This window comes from Rhinichthys klamathensis, unplaced genomic scaffold (genome assembly GCF_029890125.1).
Source record: "Rhinichthys klamathensis goyatoka isolate OS25496 unplaced genomic scaffold, OSU_Roscu_1.1 h1tg000111l_1, whole genome shotgun sequence".
NCBI lineage: Eukaryota > Metazoa > Chordata > Actinopteri > Cypriniformes > Leuciscidae > Rhinichthys > Rhinichthys klamathensis.
The window spans coordinates 12,826,338-12,854,064 of NW_026606649.1; the positions used below are offsets into that span (position 1 = coordinate 12,826,338).

The window sequence follows — 27,727 nt, forward strand, 5'->3', positions numbered from 1 at the left end:
TTGAATGTTTTTTTTTTGGAAGGCACATTTCCTTTTATTATTCTTAGAAAAACAATTATTGCTTTTGAAATACAAATATTTGCAGTCATGTCTGCCCGTCTTATTGAATTCTTTCTACACATGTATAGTGTCTCAAATTACTGACTGCACAAATCAAAGCAAACCTTCTTATCAACCTGTTGGCCACATATTACAAGCTCAAAATGATTATTCTCACATTGTTTTAGAGCAGGGATCTCCAACACGTCGCTCGCGAGCTATCAGTAGCTCGTGGCCTGATTGGTGGGAGCTCGCCAAGGGGCCGTTCACATATCGCGCTCACATATTTTGCGCGCTCAAGTTCGTTATTTCAAATCTAGGCGCGCTCATAATTGAAGCGACGTGCTCGTTTTTTCCAGGCGCAGTATGTTTGTACTTCGCGGTTGTCTATGACAACTATTGACAACAAACCCACCGTAAGCTGTCACGAGACTATCTATGGTAGCCCATAAGGGATAAAAATAAAATAAATTAAAACGCGGCACACGCAACGACGGGCCGCACTAACATTAAACTTTAATGTCAAGTAGGGGGCCACAAAATATCACGCGGCCCGCGGGACGCGAGTTTGAGACCACTGCAGTAGCCAGCATAATTCTCAAATGTGATTTATCGTTTACACTATATATTTTTACATTAAGCACCAATACTTCAAAAGAAGTATATTTAAAACTAGATTTCTTAGTGGTTTTGAAAATATTACTATAAATTACAGCAACACCTCCCCCTTTGCCTTTCAGACGAGGTTCATGTTTATAACTGTAATCTTGTGGGGTTGACTCATTTAAAATAATGTAATCGTTTGGTTTTAGCCAGGTTTCTGTCAAACACAGCACATCTAGATTATAATCTGAAATCATATCATTAACTATGAGAGATTTTGGAGTAAGGGATCAAATATTCAGCAACCCAAGCTTTATCATTTGCTCATCTGTATTATATCTGTTTTTTATTTGTTGAACATCAATTAAATTTTTAACCTGACGTTATTTGGATTTCCAAATTCGGGGAACAGACACAGTCTCTATATGATGATATCTAGGTGAAAGAGGCTCTATGTGATGGGATTTATCTGACCTTGGTGACGTGAGGCCGCTAGCAGACGGTCGGTTTAGCCAGTCTGTCTGCTTCCTGACCTGAGCCCCAGATTGTCATGTTTTATCTCTAAGACTATGAGCCAAATTACTAGAGAGAAGAGCAGCACCAGCCCAGGAGGGATGGATACCATCTCTTTTCAACAGGTCAGGCTTGCCCCAAAACTTTCCAATTGTCTATGAATTCTATATTATTCTTGTGCTGTGGGAATTATCAAATGCCAAAAAATAAATAAAAAAATGTTACAAATAAGGATATATTGTCGCTGTCAGGCGATCGAGATTTAATTGAGACAATATTTGGCCAAGATGGAAAATCTGGAATCTGAGGGTGCAAAAAAATCGAAACATTGAGAAAATCGCCTTTAAAGTTGTCCATTTATGTTCGTGATTGTACTGCATTCACTCACAAAAATAAATGTTTTATATATTTACGGTAGGAAATTTACAAAATATCTTCATGGAACATGATCTTTACTTAATGTCCTAATGATGGCATAAAATAAAAATCTATCATTTTGACCCATACATTGTATTGTTGGCTATTTCCACGAATAAAATCGTGCGACTTGTGACTGGTTTTGTGATCCAGGGTTACATACCGGTATCTCTATATTTCATCTTTTTTGTTTTATTTTATTTTAAAAAAATCAATGCTATTGGTCATCCTTCACACCTGTATGTGGGATTCATAAATATTTAAAAGAGCTTGTGTTGTGACTAATCCTTGTAACTCCATTGGATCCTCAAACTGTCAGTCAAACCTCATAGCTCCACCCGCCTCTATCATGAATGAAGTGCTGCACGCAGTTTGGAGATCGCAGCATGTTTGCAATGCAAATGTAAACAAAGAACTGATGTTTGAACAAGTACAGCGTTTTCTTTACTTAAACAGTCTATAAAGGATGTTTTTTTTTTGTTTTTTTTTGAAGAGTGTCTTAATCTGGTATTTACCATCTAGTTAGCCAATCAACTGTTTTAAATATCTTGTGCATAATGCATAGGCCTAGTGCTTCATCTTTTATATATCATGAGATTTTGTTCAAATGAATTCAACAACAATAAAAACTGAGCGCCCACATAGGTACAATACACTTTATAACCTGTAAGTTGATGAAAACATAATGCGGATCCAATATACTGATACACATATTTCACAACAGTTTATGGTCACACATAACCAATGTTTTTAAAGCGAATACTCACCAAGCCAGTGATTTTGGCATATTTCTGTGTGTATATAACCATTTAGGCGCGAACCCGAGGCTCAAAGTTCACTTTGCTTGTTCGTGCCCCACTCCGTCTTGGAGTGCTCACACAGAAAGCTGCTTGAAACAGTATCACTTTAGTGGGTTAATGCAGTTTAACTTTTTTTTTTTTTTATCGAGCACGTCAAGCTGTTTCAAGCTCTCCGCAAATAAGTTTAAAATTTATTGTCCTTATCAGATACCTGGCAGAACTTCCAGACTGGTGAATAGAGAAGCAATTTTAGCTGCGCATAGAAAAAATGTCTCGCCAGTTTTGCATCATCTGATCAGCTTTTCTGCTCTGCCTTTATAGAGACCAGACCACAGGTCAAACTTTATAAAGCTATCATCGACCGTTAACGATTGGCGCCCGATCAATCGGAGCACCCTTAATGACGTGATGAAATGTAAATGTAAAAAAAAAAAAACATTTTCATCAGTACTATACTAAAACATCAAAATGGTGTAAAAATGAGATGAGTGGTTTGGAAAATATAAAGTTTTTTTTTATGATAATAATATAATTTGTATAGGCCTATATTTTCTTAACATAGCCCAGCTTGCTTACAGCAGGTGTTTGCAACATGTTACCTGCTGTTCTTAACTTGTTGATTGCTGAAATAAGGTATCTTTTCATAAGGAAACCACTCACCCATCTCATACACATGTGGTTCTGCTCAAAGGCACCTGGAGGTTGTTGGCCTCTTCATGATTTCCTATAAGTACACCGTACACGTCAGCTGCATTTAAAAACTGTTAGCAGTAGGGGTGTAACGGTACATGTATTCGTATTGAACCGTTTCGGTTCGAGGCTTCCGGTTCGGTATGCATACAAACCGAACGATTCCTTGGACCATTTTTCCTGCCGACAAAATTCGCGCTGGCGCGATCACCACAACGTTGCGCAACATCAAATGGCAAGCGTAATGAAACCGGAACGAAACTGCGCTATTGTGCTTCACGGATCGTTTATCAGTTCGGAGCAGAGCAGCAACATCTGTGCAGCGGGAGCCGATCTCGATCAAGCGACACTGTTACAACCATTACAACACAGCGCTAAGAGATCCAGTAAAGAAAACATTTGAGTTCGCCACTGAAGTAATAACATCGCTGCGAGATCTAGTGAGAAGCATTCAAATTTCTCCGTTATTAACCGTAGATCTCTATTAGATCAAACAGCGCTGACGTGGACACCAGGAGAAACATTGTGCCGTGAATGAACTAGTAATACTTTACGTCCACAGACCAGCAACATTCACCATGTATTTAATATAGTAACACTAACTGTCTGTAACCAGTTTGGCTGGAATAGTGAAATGCTTTCAAGTACTTCACACATCTTTTTCCAGCACTTCAAAACTCAAATATTATATAAATAAATAGCCTATATGAAGAGTTCAGATGCAAAAGCCTCTATAAGTGCCATTTGAAATTTTCTTCTAGAAATTAGAATAATCATTTTTATGAAGCTTGTACATTTAAGTTCAGTAATTTCACTCAAATGACAATTAATAGGCAATCTTCATTGCCATTTAAGTGAAATTACTGAACTTAAATATACAAGCTTGATAAAAATGATCATTCTAAGAAAATTTCAAATGGCTTTTGCATCTAAACTCCTCATAAATTTAAATGTTATTTTTAATGTGATGACCAAAACATTATTTGTTCATCCTTCAAAGATGACCCCCATTTATAAACCTGAAAGTTTCAAGATGTAGGAAAACTCACTTATTTAAAAAATATTTTTTCTTTTAACAAATAGGAAATTTCTCTGGCATTTCTTACTTTTTGCTGTATCGAAAACGTACCGAACCGTGACTTTAAAACCGAGGTACGTACCGAACCGTGATTTTTGTGTACCGTTACACCCCTAGTTAGCAGTGAGACTAGTGCTGCACGACTAATCATATCGCAATCGCGATGTCAAGCCTATGCGATTATATGAAGCAAAATGCTGCGATTTAATATGTAATAAACAAATTAGGGCTATTAACACAGCATCTGTTATTTTTTGTCATCCTTTGGCTAGTGTTCCATGATCCCGCTCTTATTCGTGCGGATGCTTTAAACCATTCAGTCAAAAGTCAAAAGAGAGCGCGCTGCCTGTGAATGTACTGACTGTGACTCACAGAAAGACGCACACCAGTATCATGCGCATGCACAGACCGCGTGCCAGAATACAGTTCTCTTTCGCGCTTGAACGAACAATAACACACAATTATGCAAAAATGTCGTTTGTCGAGTATCTTCATAACATAAGAGCAGTCTTATGATGGACGTAAAGAGTTGTGAGAGAATGAGGCGCGTGTGAGATCCTTGTCTCTGTCAGCAACGGCTGCTCTTAAAGGGCCAGCAGCCAATAAAGCTTTCTGTCAGTAAAGTTAATCAAAGAACAATTTTTATCCAGACATCAATGGCTTATTGATCATTATAGGTGTTATCAATCATTTAGTTGTTGTTGCTAGTTTGAGTTGAGAAATACACATTTCAGAATTATCACTAATCTGTGTGTGCATTTTGCTTTAGAACCAAGCAAGTTATTATAGTTTATTATATCGCAATCGCAATATTGACCTCAATAATCGCAATATGACATTTTCCCCAAATCGTGCAGCCTTAAGTGAGACCCATGAGTAACCTCTGAATGAGTCCATTTCCTTGAAGCACGTAGCCACGTGGACCGGAATTATCCCGACAACGCTTTATCTGTACAGAGGTAAAGGGAAGGGAAGGAGGCCTTTACAGGGGAGAAACTAGTTGAGACTTCAGGACTGCGTTGTCGTCGGGTTCAGCCGCAGGTCCTTCATCAGATCTGGATACGGCCTGAATCCGGCGGACTGCGGTAAACCTCGGGAGAAACAGAGAGACTAATATTAGCGTAGATGCCATCCTTTTTGTGATGTATCAAGTACATCAGGATATATGGGAAGTGTTCCCATAAATTAAATGACTGTTTCGGGTTAATACAACTTGAGATTCCTTTAAAATCTTTAAAATGTGAAGTACTTTGTGCTTCTTTCCTGTCTCTGGGATCGCTAGTGAATGATGTAAACATGATTAATATTAATAAACCCATCCATCCATCTTCTTCCGCTTATCCGGGGCTGGGTCGCGGGGGCAGCAGTGTAAGCAGAGACGCCCAGACTTCCCTCTCCCTAGACACTTCCTCCAGCTCTTCCGGGGGAATACCGAGGCGTTCCCAGGCCAGCCGGGAGACATAATCCCTCCAGCGTGTCCTAGATCTTCCATGGGGTCTCCTCCCGGTGGAACGTGCCCGGAACACTTCCCCGGGAAGGCGTCCAGGAGGCATCCGAAACAGATGCCCGAGCCACCTCAGCTGGCCGGTCTCGATGTGGAGGAGCAGCGGCTCTACTCTGAGCTCCTCCTGAGTGACCGAGCTCCTCACCCTATCTCTAAGGGAGCGCCCAGCCACCCTGCGGAGAAAGCTCAGTTCGCCCGCCTGTATCCGGGATCTTATCCTTTCGGTCATGACCCACATGACCATAGGTGAGAGTAGGAACATAGATTGACCGGTAAATCGAGAGCTTCACCTTACAGCTCAGCTCCTTCTTCACCACGACAGGCCGGTACATCGACCGCATTACTGCAAAAGCTGCACTGATCCGTCTGTCAATCTCCCATTCCATCCTTCCCTCACTCGTGAACAAGACCCCAAGATACTAGAACTCCTCCACTTGAGACCAGAACTCTCCACCAACCTGAAGCGGGCAAGCCACCCTTTTCCGACTGAGAACCATGGCCTCGGACTTGGAGGTGCTGATTCTCATCCCAGCCGCTTTACACTCAGCTGCAAACTGTCCCAGTGCACGCTGAAGGTCCTGGTCTGATGAGGCCAACATGACAACATCATCCACAAAAAGCAGAGACGAAATCATGGGGGGGCCTGGACCCCATACTTCCAGAGCACCCTCCACAGGATGCCGCGAGGGACACAGTCAAATGCCTTCTCCAAATCCACAAAGCACATGTGGATTGGTTGGGCAAACTCCCATGAAACCTCCAGCACCCTAGCGAGGGTATAGAGCTGGTCCAGTGTTCCACGGCCGGGACGAAAACCCCACTGTTCCTCCTGAATCCGAGGCTCCACTATCGGCCAAATTCTCCTCTCCAGTACCCTGGCATAGACTTTCTCGGGGAGGCTGAGGAGTGTGATCCCCCTGTAGTTGGAACACACCCTCCGGAGGGACCACCACCCCAGTCTGCCAGTCCAGAGGTACTGATCCCGACTGTCACGCGATGCTGCAGAGGCGTGTCAGCCAAGACAGCCCCACAACATCCAGAGACTTGTGGTACTCAGGGCGGATCTCATCCACCCCCGGTGCCTTGCCACTGAGGAGCTTTTTTTACACAACCATTGAGGAATTTTAACCAAAGTATGTAACAAAATGGACATCCGATGACCCCTTTAAAACACTTTATTTCATTTGTATTTTCGTTCTGTTCTATTTATTTGTCTGTTTTGTTTGTAATTAGTTCCTTTGTTCTAATTGTATGGCTGGCTGTTTACTTGTCTTATGTAATTAATTTAAGGACCTTTTTCTTACATTAAGTTATAGCCAGGGTTCTAAATTAACTTTTTTGATCACCAGCCAATGTGGCTGGTAACTTTCTAAAGTTACCAGCCAATCAGAATTTCCTCTAGCCAAATTTTTTTCCAGTGAAAATAAGAGAAATTATGAGTGCCACTGAATGCATTTGATCATTTTATTAACATTGTTTGTTGGCATGAAAAACACATATAAAGTACAATACAACACAGAAAGTGCAACCATTTCATTTCAAGTTTGGTATCTATCTATCTATCTATCTATCTATCTATCTATCTATCTATCTATTTGGGATGTGCACGAATATTCAAATTTTCGATCTGTAATTCAAAAAATAAAATACTATTCGAATTTTTTTTTCTTTTTTTTCCCAGTTATAATTAAATGCACTGAGTGGAGCGTGTTTAACAAGTGGATTGTATTTGATCACATAATGTCGTTGTCTGCCTCACGAAGTTTGGAATTACTTAGATGAAAATTATAGCCTATTACAAAATGGAATTACTTTTAATCAATTATTAATTAAACTGAGTTATCATAATATCACCACCACAATATATAGGCCTATGAGAAATCACATGAAATACAAAGAAACACCAGTCGACTGAGGAAGCAGCTGTCCATCACTGCATTAACGACTGCAGGACAGCAGCTGTACCCCAAGGGAATCATGATCCGAGATGATATCTTCTGGTAGCAAAATGATTTTGAGACATATGCTTCCTTTAAATTTCGTTGAGGGATACAGGTTTAAGAACAGAAAACGCAAAGTGCTGTTACTTCACTTTGCACACACACACGTGTCTCTGCAACGTCTGTCAGCGCAGCGCGTTTTCTCACTCGAGCATGTGGATATTATTGTTTTTCTCAACATGAACGTGAAACAATATAAACACGATAATCATGCTTACTCGAGTAACGTTATGTACGTTCTGTACGATAACTGCGCAGTCTGCTTTTTTAGCGTTTTTCCCCCGTTTGCGCTGCTTGAGCTTAAATGCTTTTGCTGTTTATATTTTTTGTTTACACATATTGTTTAATGTTTTCAACTAAAAGAAAACCTTAAGATATATAGTAAGCTTGTTGTGTATATTGCCTAATGTATAAGCTTGTTCAGAAATAATGACAAAAACCTTAAACTTAAAAAAATAACGTATCTCTCGTTAAACGACATTTAAATTTAAACCCAGAAGTCTGTCCCAACCACCTCCGCATTTAGTTTAATCTTAACTTTTTACTTTACTTTACTAGCTCCCTCCTCTTTCAGTCTATGCTCCCTGCTCTGGCTCCATTCGTTCTTCATCTTCCTTGTGTTTTCTGGTGGACGGACGCTCCGTTCTTTTCCATGATCATTTCTCGCGCTGGTTTCACTGCAAACTGCGCGCAGCCAATGGGCGTATGAAACGTCATCACGTAGCATTACGGCACAGTGTTCATGGGAAATGTAGGAAGTACGGCCAGGGGATAAATGACCGAGAACAGAGCCTTATGCATCACCGGCCAAACTGGCTAGTAAGTTTTTATTAACACCCGCCAAAATGAATTTTAACCCGCAGTTGGCGGGTTGGCGGGTGTTAATTTAGAACCCTGGTTATAGCATTAGTTTTTGCTAAAGTATTGATAATTGTGAAATTGACTCATGTAACATGACTCGCACGTAGCTGCACAAATTCCTGCCATGGTGATCCATGCTTCTGAGATTATTGGAGATCAACTGCACTATCCCTGTGGGAAGCACATAGTTGTGTGTACATAGAAATAGAGGCACAGATTTGCCCCTAAGGGCCCATCACCTGCTGCAACACAAGTACACAATGTCTTCTCCAAATCTCATTTGTTTATCACCATGGATCGGGATTTTGAAGTTATGCCACCATGTAACTTTTTTTGTGAGATTCCTTTAAGCTGCAGTCCATAGTTTTTTGCTCTTTGTCGCCATCTCTGTTCGAAACCTGCAATTGCAGTTATTCGCGGAATTATCAACTTTACATGGGTTGTGCCTCGCCACGGCACAGTGCGGATGAATCCAATGTTTTGAGGAGAATGTGCGGCTGTCAGTCAACGCGCGGTGTGGATACTGTCATTTGCAATCACAGATTCTACTTTTTGGAAGTATGACCAACATAAGAATTTTCACCGGAAAATATCATCTTAACAAGTAACATCCAATTTTGTTCTGACCAACTAAGCGAAAAAAAGCATTGCAGTAAATCGCGATGATTAAATCTAACGATCGCTTATCATATCACGTCAAACCGTGCAAATTATACTTTATCAAATTGTTAATGTTAACAACATCAGCATTGCGTGACTACATTTAATGCCCTTCCGATATTTATCCTTGTTTTCGCATGGGCCCGGTTGCAGTCTCTTTTTTTCTATAGCCACTCCGAAGTCCGAAGTCTTTGCATTTTACAACGGGTGAATCTCCATTTGTCACTGGTGATTGTCGTTTGAACCTTTCAGGATCCGCCATCAAATTGATGTTTAATTATATCAAGTTCTGTGAGAAAAGGCTATAAATATCCACCTCCAACATTCTCACATGCAATATAGCCTACTAGCCGAGACACCTTCTTTATGTGTACAGATGTGACATAATGACGCAAAGACATGCTCGAATTTCCCGTGGAAATCCACCAGTACCACTGGAATTAAAAACATATTATAAGCTTACAGTTTTGAATTGAGCTAAGGGAAGCATTTAGTTTTGAACACTGGCTGGTTATGTACTTGCTCAAATTTATTTGGGATCATTTTTAAGCAGCAGTGTTTTTGCGCTTAATATTCACAGATACTAGTCGATATTGTGATGTATACAGCACTACTTTTGAATTATTCTTCAATTTTTTTTCATATTCTGTGACATTCAGTGATGTAAACTCTATTTTTTATGACTGGATTCTGTTATTCTGTCCTCGTTTTCACATCACTAAAAATCATAGGATCTATCAAAACCCCATTTCAGTAGTTTATGCCAATTCCAGGGAAATTTCACAATTCATGACACCAATTTCAGTAGCACAGCAATAGCTAATGGACATTTCAATAAGTCAGCTTGTGCGTTTCTGTTCTGATCTCATCTCATGTTTCCTGGATAACTTCATCTTGTACTTTCCACCACAACAACTTTATGATGCCGTTTTTTCCAGTTCAACAGCCCAATGAATCCATAATTAATTACAGATTTTCCATCGCTCAGGATAGAGGGTTGGTCTCTCAAACAAAGTTCACTAAACTAGACTGAGTTGGAAACGAACCCCCTACTGCTGTTATCTCATATCCAATGGCCCAGTCCAGTCAGGGCTAAATGCATCAGAAAACAGCTGCCGGGCCTATTTATAACATTCAGGTGACATGCAGCACATGGGCCAGTCACTCTGATCATCGCTCAGAGTTGTTTGTGAGATACTATTAGCCTGGCTTGCATGTCTAAAGGTTCAGACCTTAGGCTTTGGCTCTTTGGCCGCATTTACACTGGAGGTCTTGATGGTTAATTACGATTTGTTGACTATATCCGATGACCAGCTTACATTTTCTTTTATAAGTTACCTATATCCAATACCCTACTATACACTATACTAGGGATGTCACGATACCAAAATCTATAGTAGTCAGGGCTGTCATTTTACATTCAAAAATCGATTGCACAATCGATCGGACCAACCAACGCAAGTATCGAAAACGAAAATAGGGAATCGATTTTAACGGCCTTCTCTCGGAGCGCGTCCAGCTCGTGCGGATCCACTTGTCCGTGCGGCACTTCTGTCGCACCGCACTCCGCTTTATTCCTATCGGTACGGATCCACTTTTGCGACACGACTGTCGCGTGGTGTCGTGACGCCTCCCCACATTTGTACGTTGATGGGCCTTCCTCAAGTTTACCGCTATGGGCGTGGTTTTTGTAGTAGGACGTCTAGAACAAATGGGACCCGCGAGAGACTTCCCCAGTCTCCATGTGCTCTACTTCTATATTGGATAAACGCGTCACGTTCAACGGATTCATTTGCATAAAGATGGGCATTGGGCAACTTTTTTGACCCGCAGCATTTTTCCAAATGAAGCGCCGCCTTCCCGGCCGGGATGCTTTGCGGGCGCGTTAAAGTCGCGTGACATCACCCATAGGTATAAAGCGGAGCGCGGCACGACAGAAGTGTCGCACGGACAAGTGGATCCGCACCATATGGGTGCGTCACACTGCAGGCTCTTTCAAACACACATAACAGCAAACTATACTTCTGCATAATGTGTCTCTTTTTACAACAAAAATGTGAATTATGCCGGTATTCAGACAGTCTCATGCATACAGATACAGATTCGGGCTACGGGCTACAATCGCCTACGTAGGCGAAATTTGTTTGACATTTCTAATCGTAAACACAGCCATGTTGAAGCCTGCAGTAATGTTTTTCATTGATGTAATGGCAGTCCACTCTGCTTATTGTTTTTCGAGAATGTTGCACTCCTGTTTGTCATTGTGCACGAAACTTCACGCCAATGAATCATCAGAAATATTGCTGACTTGGGCGCGTCTCAAGCGCCCTCTTTACGTTCGTCCTAATGCCTGTTAAGCCTGGAACACACCAAACCAACGCCGACGAACTAGCGCTGATGAAAGCCGACTGTGTTGTCGCCTCGTGTCGGGGTAAAAGCTGCACTTGAACACACCGAGAGAACTACAGCCGACTGTTAGCTAGAATCCGCGTTCTGCGCCTACGTGTAAATGAGACAACTGTCTATTCCTGCAGATATATTCGTCTATACTCGTCATTCAAAAAGGGAAACCGACGCTGCCGGCTGCAGATACACACACACCGTAAACAAAGCAGTGCGTGCTTACCGTTTTGAATATCAATCCTGCTCAACACTTTCTTTATTCCACTCCGCTCATGTTGAAATATTGGCCAAGGAGCACTCAGGTAAGATGACATAACATAAGAACAGCCTTCTATCTGTACCGTTTTGACTTCTTTGCTCGCTGTTTTGCTATTGTTCTCGTGCACTGACTCGTTCACTAAGCTGAACAGCCAATCAGAGTTCCCTCTTTCACCGACGGCCCGACGCAGATTCAACATGTCGAATCGGCCGAAAAAAAGCAGACGAGGACCAATTTCAGCCGACGGTGCGGAACCGTCCGGAACACACTGAGAAGACTTAGTCAACCGACGCACAAAAACTGCCCGACGGCCGACCATCGGCTTGGTGTGTTCCAGGCTTTAGTTGTCAGTGGTTTTGCCTATATTTGGCGTTGAAAATGGAAACGTCTTTAGACATGGAAAACCGATTTTACAATCGATTCAATGAACACTCTGTGACTGAATATGTGACCCGTGCTGGCAAAATGAGTCGGAATTAGCACATTTTCAAGTCAAGTCAAGTCATCTTCATTTATATAGCGCTTTTAACAATGGAGATTGTTTCAAAGCAGCTTTACAGAGATAAACATACAATTTACGGTAACAGAGATTGTTTTGGCTTTATAGCGATTTTTGAATAATGTTATTTCCAGCTAAAGTTGGTTTTGATTGATTCACTTCCAGCAAAATGATCATTTGTTATTACATTAGGGGCCACTAAGACGATGGCGTTCTCTCTAAACAGACTTTAAACGCGAACCTGTGACCTGATGGCGTTCACATGCGCATTAAAAATTGATTCTATAGTTAAATTTGTTTGAATATGTGTGCGCAGGTTTGTAATTTCCCAACAAACCATGCCAAAAATGAGTTATTGTTATTTTCACATTCTCTATTAAAAAACCTTCAAAATGATGTATCAGACAAAAAAATACTGAGCTACACCTTTTTGAAGTCGATAGAGTAAGCAAAGTAAATTTTGAAAAGGTTCCAAAACAAAATCCCCTAGCAAGCAACCATACCTTAAAATCCCTGGTAATGACACCAAATTTGGCACACACAAAGTCAAAACCAAATATAGGAAAAATATATATTCAACTTTTTTCCCATGATAACACAATTGTTTGATTAACATTTTTATTTGTTTATTTTAACATTTTATTTAACAGACAGGTATACCTAATGTAGCCTATACCACACGGATGTAATGTTACACATCAGATGATTTTCCCCAACAGTTAACCAAACGTTTATTTAAGACATAACAGATAATGTTTGCGTGAATACTCGCCAAGACAGATATTTAGAAAAACTGTAATTCTATGCATACAGTATGTGTATATCGGGATCGTGCGCTGTCTGAGGCGTCTTTGTGCACACGCTTCGCTTCAGCTCTGTCAGTCAGCGCAAGTAAGATCGTTTTGTTTACATACAGCAGCATGAGTTTGAAAATTACATTTCATTGGTTCAGACTCATGCCATCGATAATTTGCTATGAATATTCACAAAGTTGGAATACTGCGCTTTACAATGATATCAAACTTGTGCTGAGAGGAAGCATGAGAAGCGAGCAGAGAAAAACAGCCTTTTTCATGGACAAAGGAAAGGTTCACCTCTCAGAAAACACACAAATAAAGATGCTTTTAGATGCTTAATCACTATTTGGAGCATTGGGATCGTTAGATGAGGGCTTAATCAACAAATTGTTGTGAAAACCTCAAAATCGAACAATTTACATTTTTCATTGTTTTGCCTGTAGCTCGAAATTAGCCCGTGCATATTCCAAATCACTATATATACTCAAGTCCAAGAAGCTTTTCATTCTCGACAATTTTCTCTTTTGCTGTCAAACATAAGTGTAGTTTCTTTCTCCTTTATTCCCCATCCTGTTTTCCCATAGATTATTTGTTAGTGCCACTACACAAAGGTCCCAGACGCCCACAGCAGCACTTTAAATTGTCAGCACAAATATTTAACCAGTATTGCAGTCTTAAGGGACAAGGGCTGGTAATTGGTCTGTGAAGACAATCACAACACTGTCATGGTTACCCTCAGAGATGAAGTTAATGGTACTTCTGCGGGTTTACTAGTAAATGCTGGTGGTGCTGTTACCTCGACAGCAATTGTTTACTGGTGGTTGAGGATATTCCCCCTTCCATGTAAAGCGCTTTGCGTACCCAGAAAAGCACTATATAAATGTAACTCATTATTATTACTGATCTTCACAATTCTCTCTGTGTGTTTCGGTTGATGTGTGTGACCCCTGTGTGCTATTGACATAGCTCAGAACCACACAATTAACCTTACTCTGCATGGAGTAAACGAGTACAGTACCTCAGGGTCGGACCCCCGGTGGACTTGGAGTCAGGAGTATTCTTCTCTCTGTTTGTTTTACATGCTGATCTTTGTTCAACAGTTGAAGTTCATAGCTCATTGCTTCACACAGACGTAGATTTATATTCAGCTCAGAGAAATCTTTTCCATGTGGTCGGAACTAGAAACACAGAACTTTATCTATTTTTGTTGGGTACCTGGACACTGTGGAATCCCAAGAAACCCATCTTTAATTTTAAATGGGATCAGTGTACAAGCAACAAACTGTTTGAAATTAACCCTACTGTGGGTAAAAGTTGTCTTTATTTTCAATAGTCACTGGGATCAGAGCATACAGTGGGGAGAACAAGTATTTGATTCACTACCAATTTTGCAGGTTTTCCCACTTACAAAGCATGTAGAAGTCTGTAATTTTTATCATAGGTACTCTTCAACTGTGAGTGACGGAATCTAAAACAAAAATCTAGAAAATCACATTGTATTATTTTTAAGTAATTCATTTGCATGTTATTGCATGCCATAACATTTGATACATCAGAAAACAGACCTTAATATTTGGTACAAAAACCTTTGTTTGCAATTACAGAGATCATAAGTTTCCTGTAGTTCTTGACCAGGTTTGCACACACTGCAGCAGGGATTTTGGCACACTCCTCCATACAGAACTTCTCCAGATCCTTCAGGTTTCGGGGCTGTCTCTGGGCAATACGGACTTTCAGCTCCCTCCAAAGATTTTCTATTGGGTTCAGGTCTGGAGACTGGCTAGGCCACTCCAGGACCTTGAGATGCTTCTTACGGAGACACTCCTTAGTTGCCCTGGCTGTGTGTTTTGGGTCGTTGTCATGCTGGAAGACCCAGCCACGACGCATCTTCAATGCTCTTACTGAGGGAAGGAGGTTGTTGGCCAAGATCTCGCGATACATGGCCCCATCCATCCTCCCCTCAATACGGTGCAGTCTACCTGTCCCCCAGAAAAACATCCCCAAATAATGATGTTTCCACCTCCATGCTTTACGGTTGGGATGGTGTTCTTGGGGTTGTACTCATCCTTCTTCTTCCTCCAAACACGGCTAGTGGAGTTTAGACCAAAAAGCTCTATTTTTGTCTCATCAGACCACATGACATTCTCCCATTCCTCCTCTGGATCATCCAGATGGTCATTGGCAAACTTCAGACAGGCCTGGACATGCGCTGGCTTGAGCAGGGGGACCTTGCGTGCGCTGCAGGATTTTAATCCTTGACGGCGTAGTGTGTTACTAATGGTTTTCTTTGAGACTGTGGTCCCAGCTCTCTTCAGGTCATTGGCCAGGTCCTGTTGTGTAGTTCTGGGCTGATCCCTCACCTTCCTCATGATCATTGATGCCCCACGAGGTGAGATCTTGCATGGAGCCCCAGACCGAGGGAGATTGACCGTCATCTTGAACTTCTTCCATTTTCTAATTATTGTGCCAACTGTTGTTGCCTTCTCACCAAGCTGCTTGCCTATTGTCCTGTAGCCCATCCCAGCCTTGTACAGGTCTACAATTCTATCCCTAATGTCCTTACACAGCTCAGCACACATTGTGGAGAGGTTGGAGTCTGTTTGATTGAGTGTGTGTGGACAGGTGTCTTTTATACAGGCAACGGGTTCAAACAGGTGCAGTTAATACAGGTAATGAGTGGAGAACAGGAGGGCTTCTTAAAGAGAGACTAACAGGTCTGTGAGAGCGGGAATTCTTACTGGTTGGTAGGTGATCAAATACTTATGTCATGCAATAAAATGCTAATGAATTACTTAAAAAATCATACAATGTGATTTTCTGGATTTTTGTTTGATTCCGTCACTCACAATTGAAGATTAACTATGATAAAAATTAGACTTCTGCGTGCTATGTAAGTGGGAAAACCTGCAAAATCGGCAGTGTATCAAATACTTGTTCTCCCCACTGTACATGATGCTGAATAGGACATTCCAGAATCACACACACACACAAAGTTCTTAATATCAAATGAAGATCCACTGTTGTTCTCCTCGTGCTAGAGTGCAGAGTCTCTTAAACATATTATTGTATTAATTTGTGCTGGTTTTGTTACCACACAAACACTTTAGAAGAAATTTTACAGTCAAACCTGATACCATTTTAGAGTTTTTTTCTAAAGCAAAATTTAAAAACCTAATATAGGTAATTTGTTACTCGTCATTAAAATAGACTGCCGTGGCAACACCAACCAGTCAAAGTATATCAGCATATTTTATTATATGAAATTACATTTTTAAAAGCAAGAAATAATGACAGTAACATTTTCCAAACTAAGTAAACATTTGTATTAAAATATTTATTTTAATTGTATATTGTTTAAATTTATAGTTACAATGTTATCATTTCATTATTATATTATGATATACAATTATTGTATATAATTGCATTTGTACTTTTTATGACAAAAGTGTTAGTTGTGGTTTTCTGTCTTTGCTAAGGTTTTCTGGATGGTTTCCAGGGCTTTCCTATGTGGTTGCTAGGGTGTTTTGGGTCATTGCTAGGTAGTTATGTATAATTAAAGTCAAAAGAGCCCACCCACAAGTTATATTAACAAAAGCGCAAAATAATTTGTAGCGCTTGCCTTTGCAAACACAAATTAATATAGTGAAAAATCCAGTGTATATTAACCATCATGCACAGCCTCTATTTTGTTCCTCAGTGAAGTTGTTCAAAAGTAGGCTTTTATTAACCACATTAAATATGTCATTGTTGTTTGGTTGTTATTGTTTTGTTCTTTTTGTTGCTTCACTTAGTGAATGAAATTATTAGTTTGGGTCTAAGCAACTTGGAATTTTGGAAGTGTGGATTACGTTTAGAAAAAGTATGTTTATTTTCAGGAGAGGAAATGGCAAATAAGGTTAAGCCTTAGTATTAAAGTTTTAATTAATTACCAGCCGTAAACGGCGAATTAGGATTGCAATTATTGGCTTAATACAACTTTCCAAATGAAGTCTTTATGTGCCTGATTTTATTTACTCAATACTGCAGGAGCACAAAACTCAGATGCCCATCTTTTACTATATTCATTCTTTTTTTTATTATTATTATTATTGAAATTTTGCCATTGTACTTTTGAATAAATGTTAAGTAAACGTTAAAAAAAGTTGGCTATTGATATGGCTTAATATTGAATACTGCTTAATGCCAAAATCAACACACACACACACACATACAAAAAACACATAAGAAACATTGAGTCTTCACAATTTTTTCCAGTGACAACAAGTAGCCGTGACAGTATGCAATTTTCATTTCATAGTATTATCACAATGCTGAATTTATTTAAAAGATAAATAAACAGTATTGTATTCAATATTGTACTTTTAATGGTAAGTTTAATCACTTTTTTCAATAACCTACAATAAAGTGAAGTGATACACTTGAAATTTATGAAGTAAACCAATGTTTTAAATAGATTAAAATGCAAAACAACACAGCTTTATGTACTAAGAATCAGAATATTTTCAACCGTAATCTAGATATCTTTTCTAGGCTGGTATGTGTTAGTCCAGTCTAAAATGTAAAACTGTGTTAGTGTAAACAAATGTGTAAAAATAAATATATACTCTTTAAGGATTCTGTGTTAAATGCCTTTTAGAAATAATGTAAATTTAGTTTTAATTGTTTTCTTCTGTGGGACATGTACAGTAGGTGTTAGAAACAAAGTTTTTCCACTTTAGTCTGAACAGTCAGTGATTTCGGCACTCCAAACCAGTTTCGGCCAAATCTGAAAACTTGTCTCTGTACCTTTAACTGCTGTAGATGCCACTGCTGAAGACACTCGTGTAAGTCCCTGCAGACGCAGGTCTGCGGGGAGCGCACAGTAAAACTGTAGAGCGCAAGAGAGCAGCATTCATACATCAGAATTTCTCACAGTTTGCCTGTGCATCTGACCAGTTTGAATTGTAATCAATAACGCTAAAAATATTATTAAGAGACATAGCGCAGGTAAGTAACACACTTTTTGATCTGAAATGCTGCATTCAGATGTGATTTTTGTATACCTTAAATTTGTTCTTCAGTGAAAATCTTTCACTGCTCTACAAATTTGTTTCAATGCTAATTAGAGTGATTGCTTGTAACAAAATTTTGCCTACTAAGATAAAAAATCTATATAACATTTAAAGAGGCAGTGCATTTATTAAATGTATTTAAAAGCACTTTTTCAAAAAGGAATAATGTAAACAAAAAAGGTTTTGTACCTAAAAAAAAAGTTGGGAAAAAAAAAGGAAAAAGCCTGGGAAAAGTATTTACTCTTATTATCTGCTTTCTGTAAAACCTCAAGTCCCTATCAGCCTCCATGTTGCGCAATGTTTTGAGTGCTTGTGTGTGAGTGGGATTGTGTGTGGGTGGGTTCGGGGACACTGTATGTAATCTCCGGTCACACACTCATAGTTAACGTGAGCTGCGCTGTCATGTGTGCGTCATGTTTGTCTTCAACGGACTGCCCTGGTCCTGCGTGTTAGGTTATGTCACAGAAGAAAACTCACTTATCTCTTTTTCTGATTCTCTTTCCAACAGCACTGTCCTTCAGTAGTGGCTTTGTCCATGGCGTTCTTGCAGAGGACTGGAGACTACTGCCACGCTCAACATCTACACGTCTAAACCCTGGGAGAATGTGTTGCGCTCTTTTCACTGATTTCTGGATGCACTGAGACGCTCTTCCCTCTACTACTTGTGGTCCTGCAACCCAAAACTCCTCTCAAATCTAATGGGGTGATCTTACCTCTTTGGCTACGGCAAGCCATTAGAGAGGGAAAACAAGATATTGGGAACTTTGAACATCGAAGAGTTTTGCAGTGTTTTATTCACGAAGCAAGATCAGAGGCTGAACAAAACGTGAAGAGCGTCCTTTTGGTGAATTTGCTTGTGAACGGTTTGGACACTGAGTTGGAGGAAGCACAATGGCTCGGATGAACCGGCCGGCCCCTGTGGAGGTGTGCTACAAGAACATGAGGTTCTTAATCACTCACAACCCAACAAACTCCACTCTGAGCAGCTTCATAGAGGTGAGCATTTGTACACCATCTTACCCCGTGTGTCCCCTCTCTGCATGTATTTGTCGTCTGTTTCCTCCCACCCTCCGCTTCTACTTTTATCCCTCTCTTGAACACGTACTCATTTTAGCAACACGTCCCGTTTCGGCTCCGTCTATCTTAAGACAACTCCACTGTCACATGGCCCACTCATTCTTATCTTGCTGGGAAAGTGTGCATGAACCATAGAGGCTCTAATGATAACAGCACATCCACAAAGCCTCCGTTTCCATGGAAACCCATCCCAGTGTTCCATCACATGGCAGGGATGAGGAACAGAGTGTGTTCATAAACAGCTTACCTTACCTCTCACGCCATTAAAATGATTGTTTGTATTTTAATGTTGTCAGAACTAATGGTGATATATTTTTTTAGCTTTTTTTTTTTTTTACTCAATTGAGTTTTTTTTTTATCATCTGTATTTCTATTCCCATCACACTTTAGGATCTTAAGAAGTATGGTGCCACAACGGTGGTCAGAGTTTGCGAGATAACCTATGACAAATCTCCACTGGAGAAGGATGGGATAACTGTCGTGGTAAGTGCACATCTTCTTGATGCCCTTGTAAGCCATAATGTACTATCAGCTGGACATTACAAAAAAACAACAACTGGGTGATCAGAACCCCGACATGAAGGGTCTTCTGTCATCCTGAAGGGGTTTATTTTGCGATGTTGACTGTCTGACTAGAGGATATCTCACTGAATGCACAGTAAAAGTGTTCTTAAAGGTCCCGTTCTTCATGTTTTTTTGAAGCTTTGATTGTGTTTACAGTGTGCAATATAACATGTGTTCATGTTTCGCGTGTAAAAAAAACAGTATTTTTCACACAATTTACTTATCTGTATACCGCTGTTTTCACTGTCCAAAAAACGGCCTGATGACTTCCTTGTTCTATGAAGTCCCTCCTTCAGAAATACGTAACGAGTTCTGATTGTGCCAGGGGTTCCTGTGTTGTGATTCGACAGCAGCTTATCGCACGTTGCCCAGAAAGGTCACGCCTCTTACCATAAATTGGAGATGCATGCGCAGCTGAAGTGCTTCTTCTCCGTGGAAGCGCAACAAGACCACGCCCCCTTTTTTTGTGTATTCCTGTGGGTGGAGATTAGTCAAAAAACTGTTCTAGTTACGTCATTAAAAAAGGAAGTAGAGGGATGTAGTCCAAACCGGCCGTTCGCTGTATGCTTTGAAAGGGGACTTCTGTTAAATAAAATATCTCGCTAGGCATTGAACATTGAGCTTTATAATTTTACAGGTATTATTTATGCTCTAACAGCAACATTACACACTAATTAAAGTTTGAAAAATGGAATCGCGAAGAACGGGACCTTTAAGTATTTTTGTCTTAATTGTCCTGTTATAATATCTAAAAATCCTTAAAACAAGATCAGATCACCAACTGGATGCTTGAGAAGAGAAACTGCATAAGACAGTTTAGACCAGCCTTTCTCAAAGTGGGTGCCGCGGCACACTGGGGTGCCCCCTGACTTTGTCAGGGGTGCCGCCAAAAAATTACGTAGGCTAAATATATATATATATATATATATATATATATATGAATTTATATAAATACATTCTTCTTCTTTTTAAACATATGAACGTATTAATACAATTGTAAATTCATTTTAGATAAATATATATATATAAAATTAACCATAAAAATCTGTCTCACAAGACAGAAGCAAGACACACACACAACTTGACGCAAGTGACGCAACCCATAGCACCGCGTTATAGCAACAACACCGACCGCGCGAACGCGCGTCACACAGCAACTGCAGGCTATGACAAACACACATACAAACTATACTATACTTCTGCATAATGTGTCTCTTTTTACAACAAAAATGTGAATTCTGCCGATATTCAGACAGTCCCATGCATACAGATACAGATCCGGCCTACAATCGCCTACGTAGGCGAAATTTGTTTGACATTTCTAATCGTAAACACAGCCATGTTGAAGCCTGCAGTAATGTTTTTCATTGATGTTATGGCAGTCCACTCTGCTTATTGTTTTTCGAGAATCTTGCACTCCTGTTTGTCATTGTGCACGAAACTTCATGCCAATAAATCATCAGAAATATTGCTGACTTGTGCGCGTCTCAAGCGCACTCTTTACGCTCGTGCTAATGCCTGTTAGTTGTCCGTGGATTTGCCTATATTTGGCGCTGAAAATGGAAACGTCTTTAGACATGGAAAATCGATTTTACAATCGATTCAATGAACGTTTATGTCTCAAAAATCGATCAGGATTTTTTCACAAAAGTGATAGCCCTGTAAAGTTGTTATTATCATTGTTATTGTTATTGTTATTTACAGTTCGTATTATGCTCTGTTCATTACTGTTCTGTCTAAATAAACAGGACATTTGCATTTACATTTGGGTTATGCAGTGTTTTTAATTTATATTTTACACTGGGGTGCCTTGAGATTTTATGCACTTTTGAAAGGTGCCCCGACTGAAAAAAGTTTGAGAAAGGCTGGTTTAGACAGTGTAAGACTTATTGGCATTCTTGTTAAAGAATCTTAAATACAAGTATTTTGTTATATTGCACTGGCAGATTTTTTAAGTTAAAACAAGAAAAAAAAAGATTATGCAAAATGTGAAGTCTTTAAATCGTATGCAGTGTTACTTCTCAAGTAAATTTGTTTTGTTTCAAGGATTTTTAGATATTTTAAATGGAAAACCATAAACAAAAGAGTAATTATAAATTCACGAAGAAGCCATTTTTGCAGTATTCATCGCTACTTACCAGATAGTCCATAAATGGACATAAAATATTGGTTCGATTTGAAATAATTTTATCATATAAAAAAAAAAAGACAGCAGAGTGATATGAGTGACATGAAACTAGGACTGCTATTAGAAAATGGATTATCCAGGACAATATTTGGATATACAGTTTAGTGGTCAATATGCAAAAATATTTGACCCCAGAATGCAACCATCACCCAATCAGAAACAACTATTCTAGAGCTGTGTAAATAAATAGTTTATTTCACATTTAAAGGGCCAGATGGTGAAAACGATGGAGAGGTAAGAGCTTCTAGTGCACGTAGGCAGTTATTGAAAGTGTTCTGCGTTAGAAGTGAAAAGTGAAACAGCTCCCCACAGACCCCCTTGACCCTCGTATACTCGTTCGCTCTTTCTAACACACACACACACACACACTAAATTCATTATAGAGAATGTTCTCTTCCAAGCAGCCACACGTGTTTCTTATTACCGACGTCAACGTTTCACTGTTGCTATGGTAGCGGCAGAGCCTGGTCTCTCCGTGTGGCCTCCGATCGGTCCCCGCCCACCTTCCCCCACCACCCAACCTTTCTTTTATACTTTTTCTTCTTGACTTTCTCACAGCAAAACTGTAAAGAAAAGAGAGCCCAAGGCTAACTGTTGTATAAGTCTTGTTTTTACTGACTTCTGTGAATATTAAGGACACGCTGGCTGCTGGATACACCTCTTTCTTTCCGCAAACATTAGCCAAACCTGAAAATTCACACAAATATGACGTTTTTTTATGTATTTTATATTTTCAAGAGAGGTTGATCACCTGCAGTGAAAAAGACTTCTGTTTCAAGACGCATTCAAAAGACTGCTACATGTGACGCATTGGACATTAGTGGCTTGCGTTGGTGTCATACACAGTCTAAGACGTATGTTTGTTTATGTCCGCAGCACAAGCTGCTGAGAAACTTTGCGAAGCACAAAATCCCAGTGGGAACAATCAACTATGTTGTTCGCCTCGTGTATTTGTGCGAACACCTGCAACAAGGGAGTAAACTGTGTTCTCCTGGGAGGCACACACGTGCCATTCCACACCCTTCTCACTCAGAACAACTGTAAAGAGATCTGCGAGACTGCAGGCTTGAGCAAGTGACCCCGCTACCTAATTCTGGATTCGAAAAGTAGGCCACGATTGTTTACCCAACCTGCATTACGTCAGTGGCCTTCCATCCGCTCCCGAAAGGTTTCTGAGGTGTGTTTGCCCAGGAAATCAATAGGATGGGCTGGAGGGAAGTAGAGGAAGCGTTTGTCGCGCGTCATTCATGCTTCAAAGGCTTTTCTGTAAAGCCAACCTCCTAAAGGCCTTGCTGGTCTGACTTGTTTACTTGAAAAGACTCGCACCTGCTAGTGTTGAGCGTCCTGTCCCTGGGGCTGTTGTGTGACTGCATATCACTCGTCGGTCCCATGTGATAAGCGATATTTTGAGGCATCTGAATGCCGACTTATGTGTCTGTACTGTGAGAAAGCTTTTTATAATTAAGGCCTGCCCTGCCAAGCCTCTCTGGATCACATGAGTACGTGTTTGTGTGGGCATCTGCGCCTGTGAAGACATGCCAGTTAGCGTGCTGGTCTAAGTGAGCCACGTCCCTCAGCAGCTGAACCACATCAAAGTCCCCCAGCGGTGGTTTAGGCGGGAAAACGGAAGAGGAGGGGTGGGATTTTCCCGATCTCCTGTGAAGCATGATTGTGATTCACCTCTCACCTTGAGGTCAAAAGAGCACAGGAAAGATACACACATATGCTAAATTTATGTCGTGTTCCACGTGCCTCTCGGGCCTCGCGCTTTGCCTTAATGGCACATAAGCATGCACCGCTTTTACAAACCACCTGAACAGTAGCAGGGATTGATAGATGACAGTACATCACCACTTTAGTGGCATCACAAATTTTTATATCAAACCCTGAACTTACACATTTGTTAGTAAGCTGAAGGGTTTATTGTCTGAAAGTCTCAAACCATATTGTACAAGTCCCAAAAACCCAACAATCTCAGTTGATAGGAGACTCCTTGGCTTCATAAATGTGTTTACCAGTGCTCTCAGAGTCTGTATTTTTTGTTCTGGAATTGGTTTCCCAAAAGCATTGCTAGCCAACTGTTCACATATTCCACCATTCCAAACAATTTGGTGTTTCCTATAATATTGTTCAAATGAACATTTGCAAACAGCATCACGATGTTGTGGGGTTAAAAAACTATGGCTCTCGATTTTTTTAGTTTGAACAACGTGGACTTAAAGGGATAGTTCACACTAAAAAGAAAATAGTCATAATTTACTCACCCTGGTTTTGTTCTAATGCCGTATGCACTTCTTTCTTTTTTCGACCACAAAAGGTTCATTTTCACAAAATTCCCATTTGTGCTCATCCATATAATGGAAGTGAATAGCGACCAGCATCAAGCTTTTTTTTTTAAAAAGATGCAAAAGTATCACAGAATGATGCCATGTGACACATTTTGTATATTCCATGTGTTCTGGGGGTATAAAATAAGGTTTTTAACAAACTGAAATTTAATGTTGGCCTATTATTTAACAAAAATCTTGACCTTGGCCGTTGGTCATCTGTGCATGGCTACACGATGTGTGTATTCTTGAGACTCCACACTTCACGTCTCTCCCGGAAAAATCACACAAGTTGTGAGAAATCAAGATGAATAAATATGCGACATAAAATACAATGCAAAGAAATCCAAAAAAAGTATCAGTGTACATACATGAGTTAAATATAACCCAATCTGATTTATTTTTTGTCTGATGACAGTTGACAGATGTGAATGCGATAACTTCTTGTTACCACGAACACAATGGATATATTCACCTCAGAAACCGCCATATTTGAAGTCTCGAACGAGCTTTAATACCTTTGAAATAAGGAACCCATGATTGAGTCAAACATCTGAAAATACAACATAACAACAGAGAACAAAAAAGCAAAGTAGTCCTCGGACAGCAATAATCTGACCTTGAACCGATTAATTAGCAGAAGTTATTACTCCACCTGCGTGAAGACATCATTAGCAATAGTTTTATATTGTTGAACCAACTTTGCTTGAACAACTGATGTGCGTCAAAGTTACTATGGTTTTAGAAAAACAGTTGTGACTAAATTACTTCAGCAGCCAGTTACGTCTTTGTATGGGATATGCACCCATGGATGTTTATTTCCGAATGATCCTCACTAACCCAGTACTGTTGCAGGTCTAACCACCCCCAACACCTTCACCATTTGGATAACCCACTTTCACAAATAAACCAGGTGTAGAAACATTTAGCAAAAGCCAGCAGAAAACTGATGCAGTGGCCCCAGCCATTATTTGGACACTTAAGTCACATTTAAAAAAAAAAAAAAAGTATTTGCATTAAATGCAAACCTGGTGGCATCTGTAAACAAATGCTGCACTAGCTCTTCTCAGAACTTGCTTCCCTTTCTGAACCATTTTTGCAATTCACACGGGTGTCCACTCGCAGTAACCACAGGTATAGTTCATCACATTAACTTTGAACGAAACACTACAGTTGGACAACCACAAAGTGTTTCAGAACTTTAATTTTAAAGTTATTTTTGGAAAATATTTTGCTTTAGAAGTGTTTGTACTATATATATATATATTATTTAATTATTATGAAATTATTTATTTATTCAAATAAATGCCCCTTGGTTTGATATTTAGTTGTATCATGCAATAACATTCATGCATTTAAGTTGGATGTTATTCATTATCACCAACTTGAGGCAACATGACTAAAAGCAACAGTTAGATGCAACAAATTTGAACATAGTTTATCACGTGAAGTCCGAGATAATGGATTGTTTCAAAGTCAAAGCTTGTTTTTCAGTGTGAACAGACTAATGTGCTCATGTTAAGGGGTAGCTTGTTCTTCTCTCCTTAGGACTGGCCATTTGATGACGGCGCTCCTCCTCCCACTAAGGTTGTGGAGGACTGGTTGAGTCTCCTGAAGAGACGCTTCATAGATGACCCCGGTTGCTGCGTGGCTGTGCACTGCGTGGCCGGTTTAGGAAGGTCAGTAAATGTCCTTACAGATAGAGAATCGAATAAAGATTTAAACATATTTTTAAAGGGTCATGAAACCCTAAAACACAGTTTTTGAGATATTAACATATGTACAGGTTACACGTTACTGAAAACAACAATAGCACTCGGTATGTTTATTATAAGGTGAAAAGTGGCCATTTTTTATTTATTCTGAGCTATTTCGTTCTTCCGATTTAAAAAGCAAAGTTGAACCAGCGTCACGAAAAGTGAGTATAATTTTATCAGTGGTGATTGGCTGCTGTGGCTGGTCAATACGAAATTACGTCAGCAGTTTCTGAGCATTTCTCTACATTATTCATGAGAATTAACTCTTTTAACCCAATCACTGCGCTGTATTTATTACGCATGAGATCTCAGTAAAGCAGAGAATTCAAATGTCACGAAAGACCACTTCAGCACTGTTCGTTCTCATCTGCCTGTTCAGTTTTGCGTTTGGACACGTGCAGTGTATATTTCTGTGCGGAACGACGCAACGAGGCTTCATGACACTTTAACTTGCTGACTAGCTGGGTTTTGCTCAGGCCTGGGAACTCTGGGGGCAAATGGGTTCATTTCTCGTCTGGTGTCCCATAAGTAAGCCCACCTTGTGTGCCCTGTTCTAGACCTTAATCTGGAAAGGAATGTGTACTGTGTGCCCTATAGGACATTATGCACCTCTGGTCTCCCAGGAGACATGTCTCCTCTATTAACTCTAGATGAAGTTGATAGTTCCCAATGGACTGAAACCATACTACGTACATTGCGAGCGAGAGGTACCTCTTCGGAGGCTTTAAAGTGGACAGAGTGCTCCGCCAAAGTCAACAGTCCCCAAAGTGCACTGACTCTGCTGCAGTCCCTCTCTGTTTTAAGAGGCATTGGGGTTAGGGCCGAAGACAAAACAGGAAGTTGCTTTTTATCCATTTGTTATTACTGTCCTCCTCAAACGTGTGCTCCGTCCATAACCTTTATGCCAGACAGTCTATCCCACATGACTGATGCTCCCAGTTACCTTTTGGATGAATTTTGCTTATGAATGGGAACTCCCTTAGCTGTGTTTGACCATAGAAGTTTAATGGGTACATACAGTATGTGTACTATAGGTACGTAGTGCATTATGTTGTGCAATATTGTTGTTACCATGAAACTATTGCAGTTATAAACATTGAACAGTATGTGTCTCATAAGTATCTCCTACAGATGATGTATTTATGCTCTCTGTTGGTACACGTACAGTGCAACAAAACACCCCAAACGACGGCTATAAAACAGCAAGTGACGTTAAGAGGAGGAGGAGGTAGTCTGGCCTCGCTGCTCTCAGTAAAACTCCATCTCTGACGCACTTCATCCACTTCCAAAGGGAATCTGCCTCGAATCTTGAAAGAGTGCCAATGTTTTTTTTTGGCCTGACTCGTTCATTTTCAGATGGCAACACTGTTTAGAACTGGGGTTTATGGCGTAAGATTTAATTGTCTTTACTGTACAGTGTATGTTTGAATGTGAAGCATTGAGGGTTAAGTATTAAACTTTTCTTTGCTGTCCCTGCAGGCATGAATTATACCTCAGTCGCTGCTTGTTAAGGAGAAGTGTGCTGTTACTTTTGAAAGAGATCAGATTTAACATTTTCCGCTTCGCAGGCGATAAAGAGAGTGGAAAGATTGCATAGACATTAAAGAGGGGACCCGAGTGATATAAAAAGAAACCCACCC

The 27,727-nt window shown here is 40.1% G+C and overlaps 1 protein-coding gene across 1 annotated transcript in view; it reads left to right on the forward strand.

Moving 5' to 3' along the window:
• Window positions 1-27,727, forward strand: part of ptp4a3a (protein tyrosine phosphatase 4A3a) — a 65,070-nt gene that overhangs the window by 36,052 nt on the left and 1,291 nt on the right. The window contains exons 2-4 of the mRNA XM_056254561.1: window positions 18,683-19,170; window positions 19,642-19,734; window positions 25,879-26,009. Of these exons, the coding sequence (XP_056110536.1) occupies window positions 19,066-19,170; window positions 19,642-19,734; window positions 25,879-26,009 (329 nt within the window). The 5' untranslated portion in view covers window positions 18,683-19,065. The remainder of the gene's footprint in view (window positions 1-18,682; window positions 19,171-19,641; window positions 19,735-25,878; window positions 26,010-27,727) is intronic.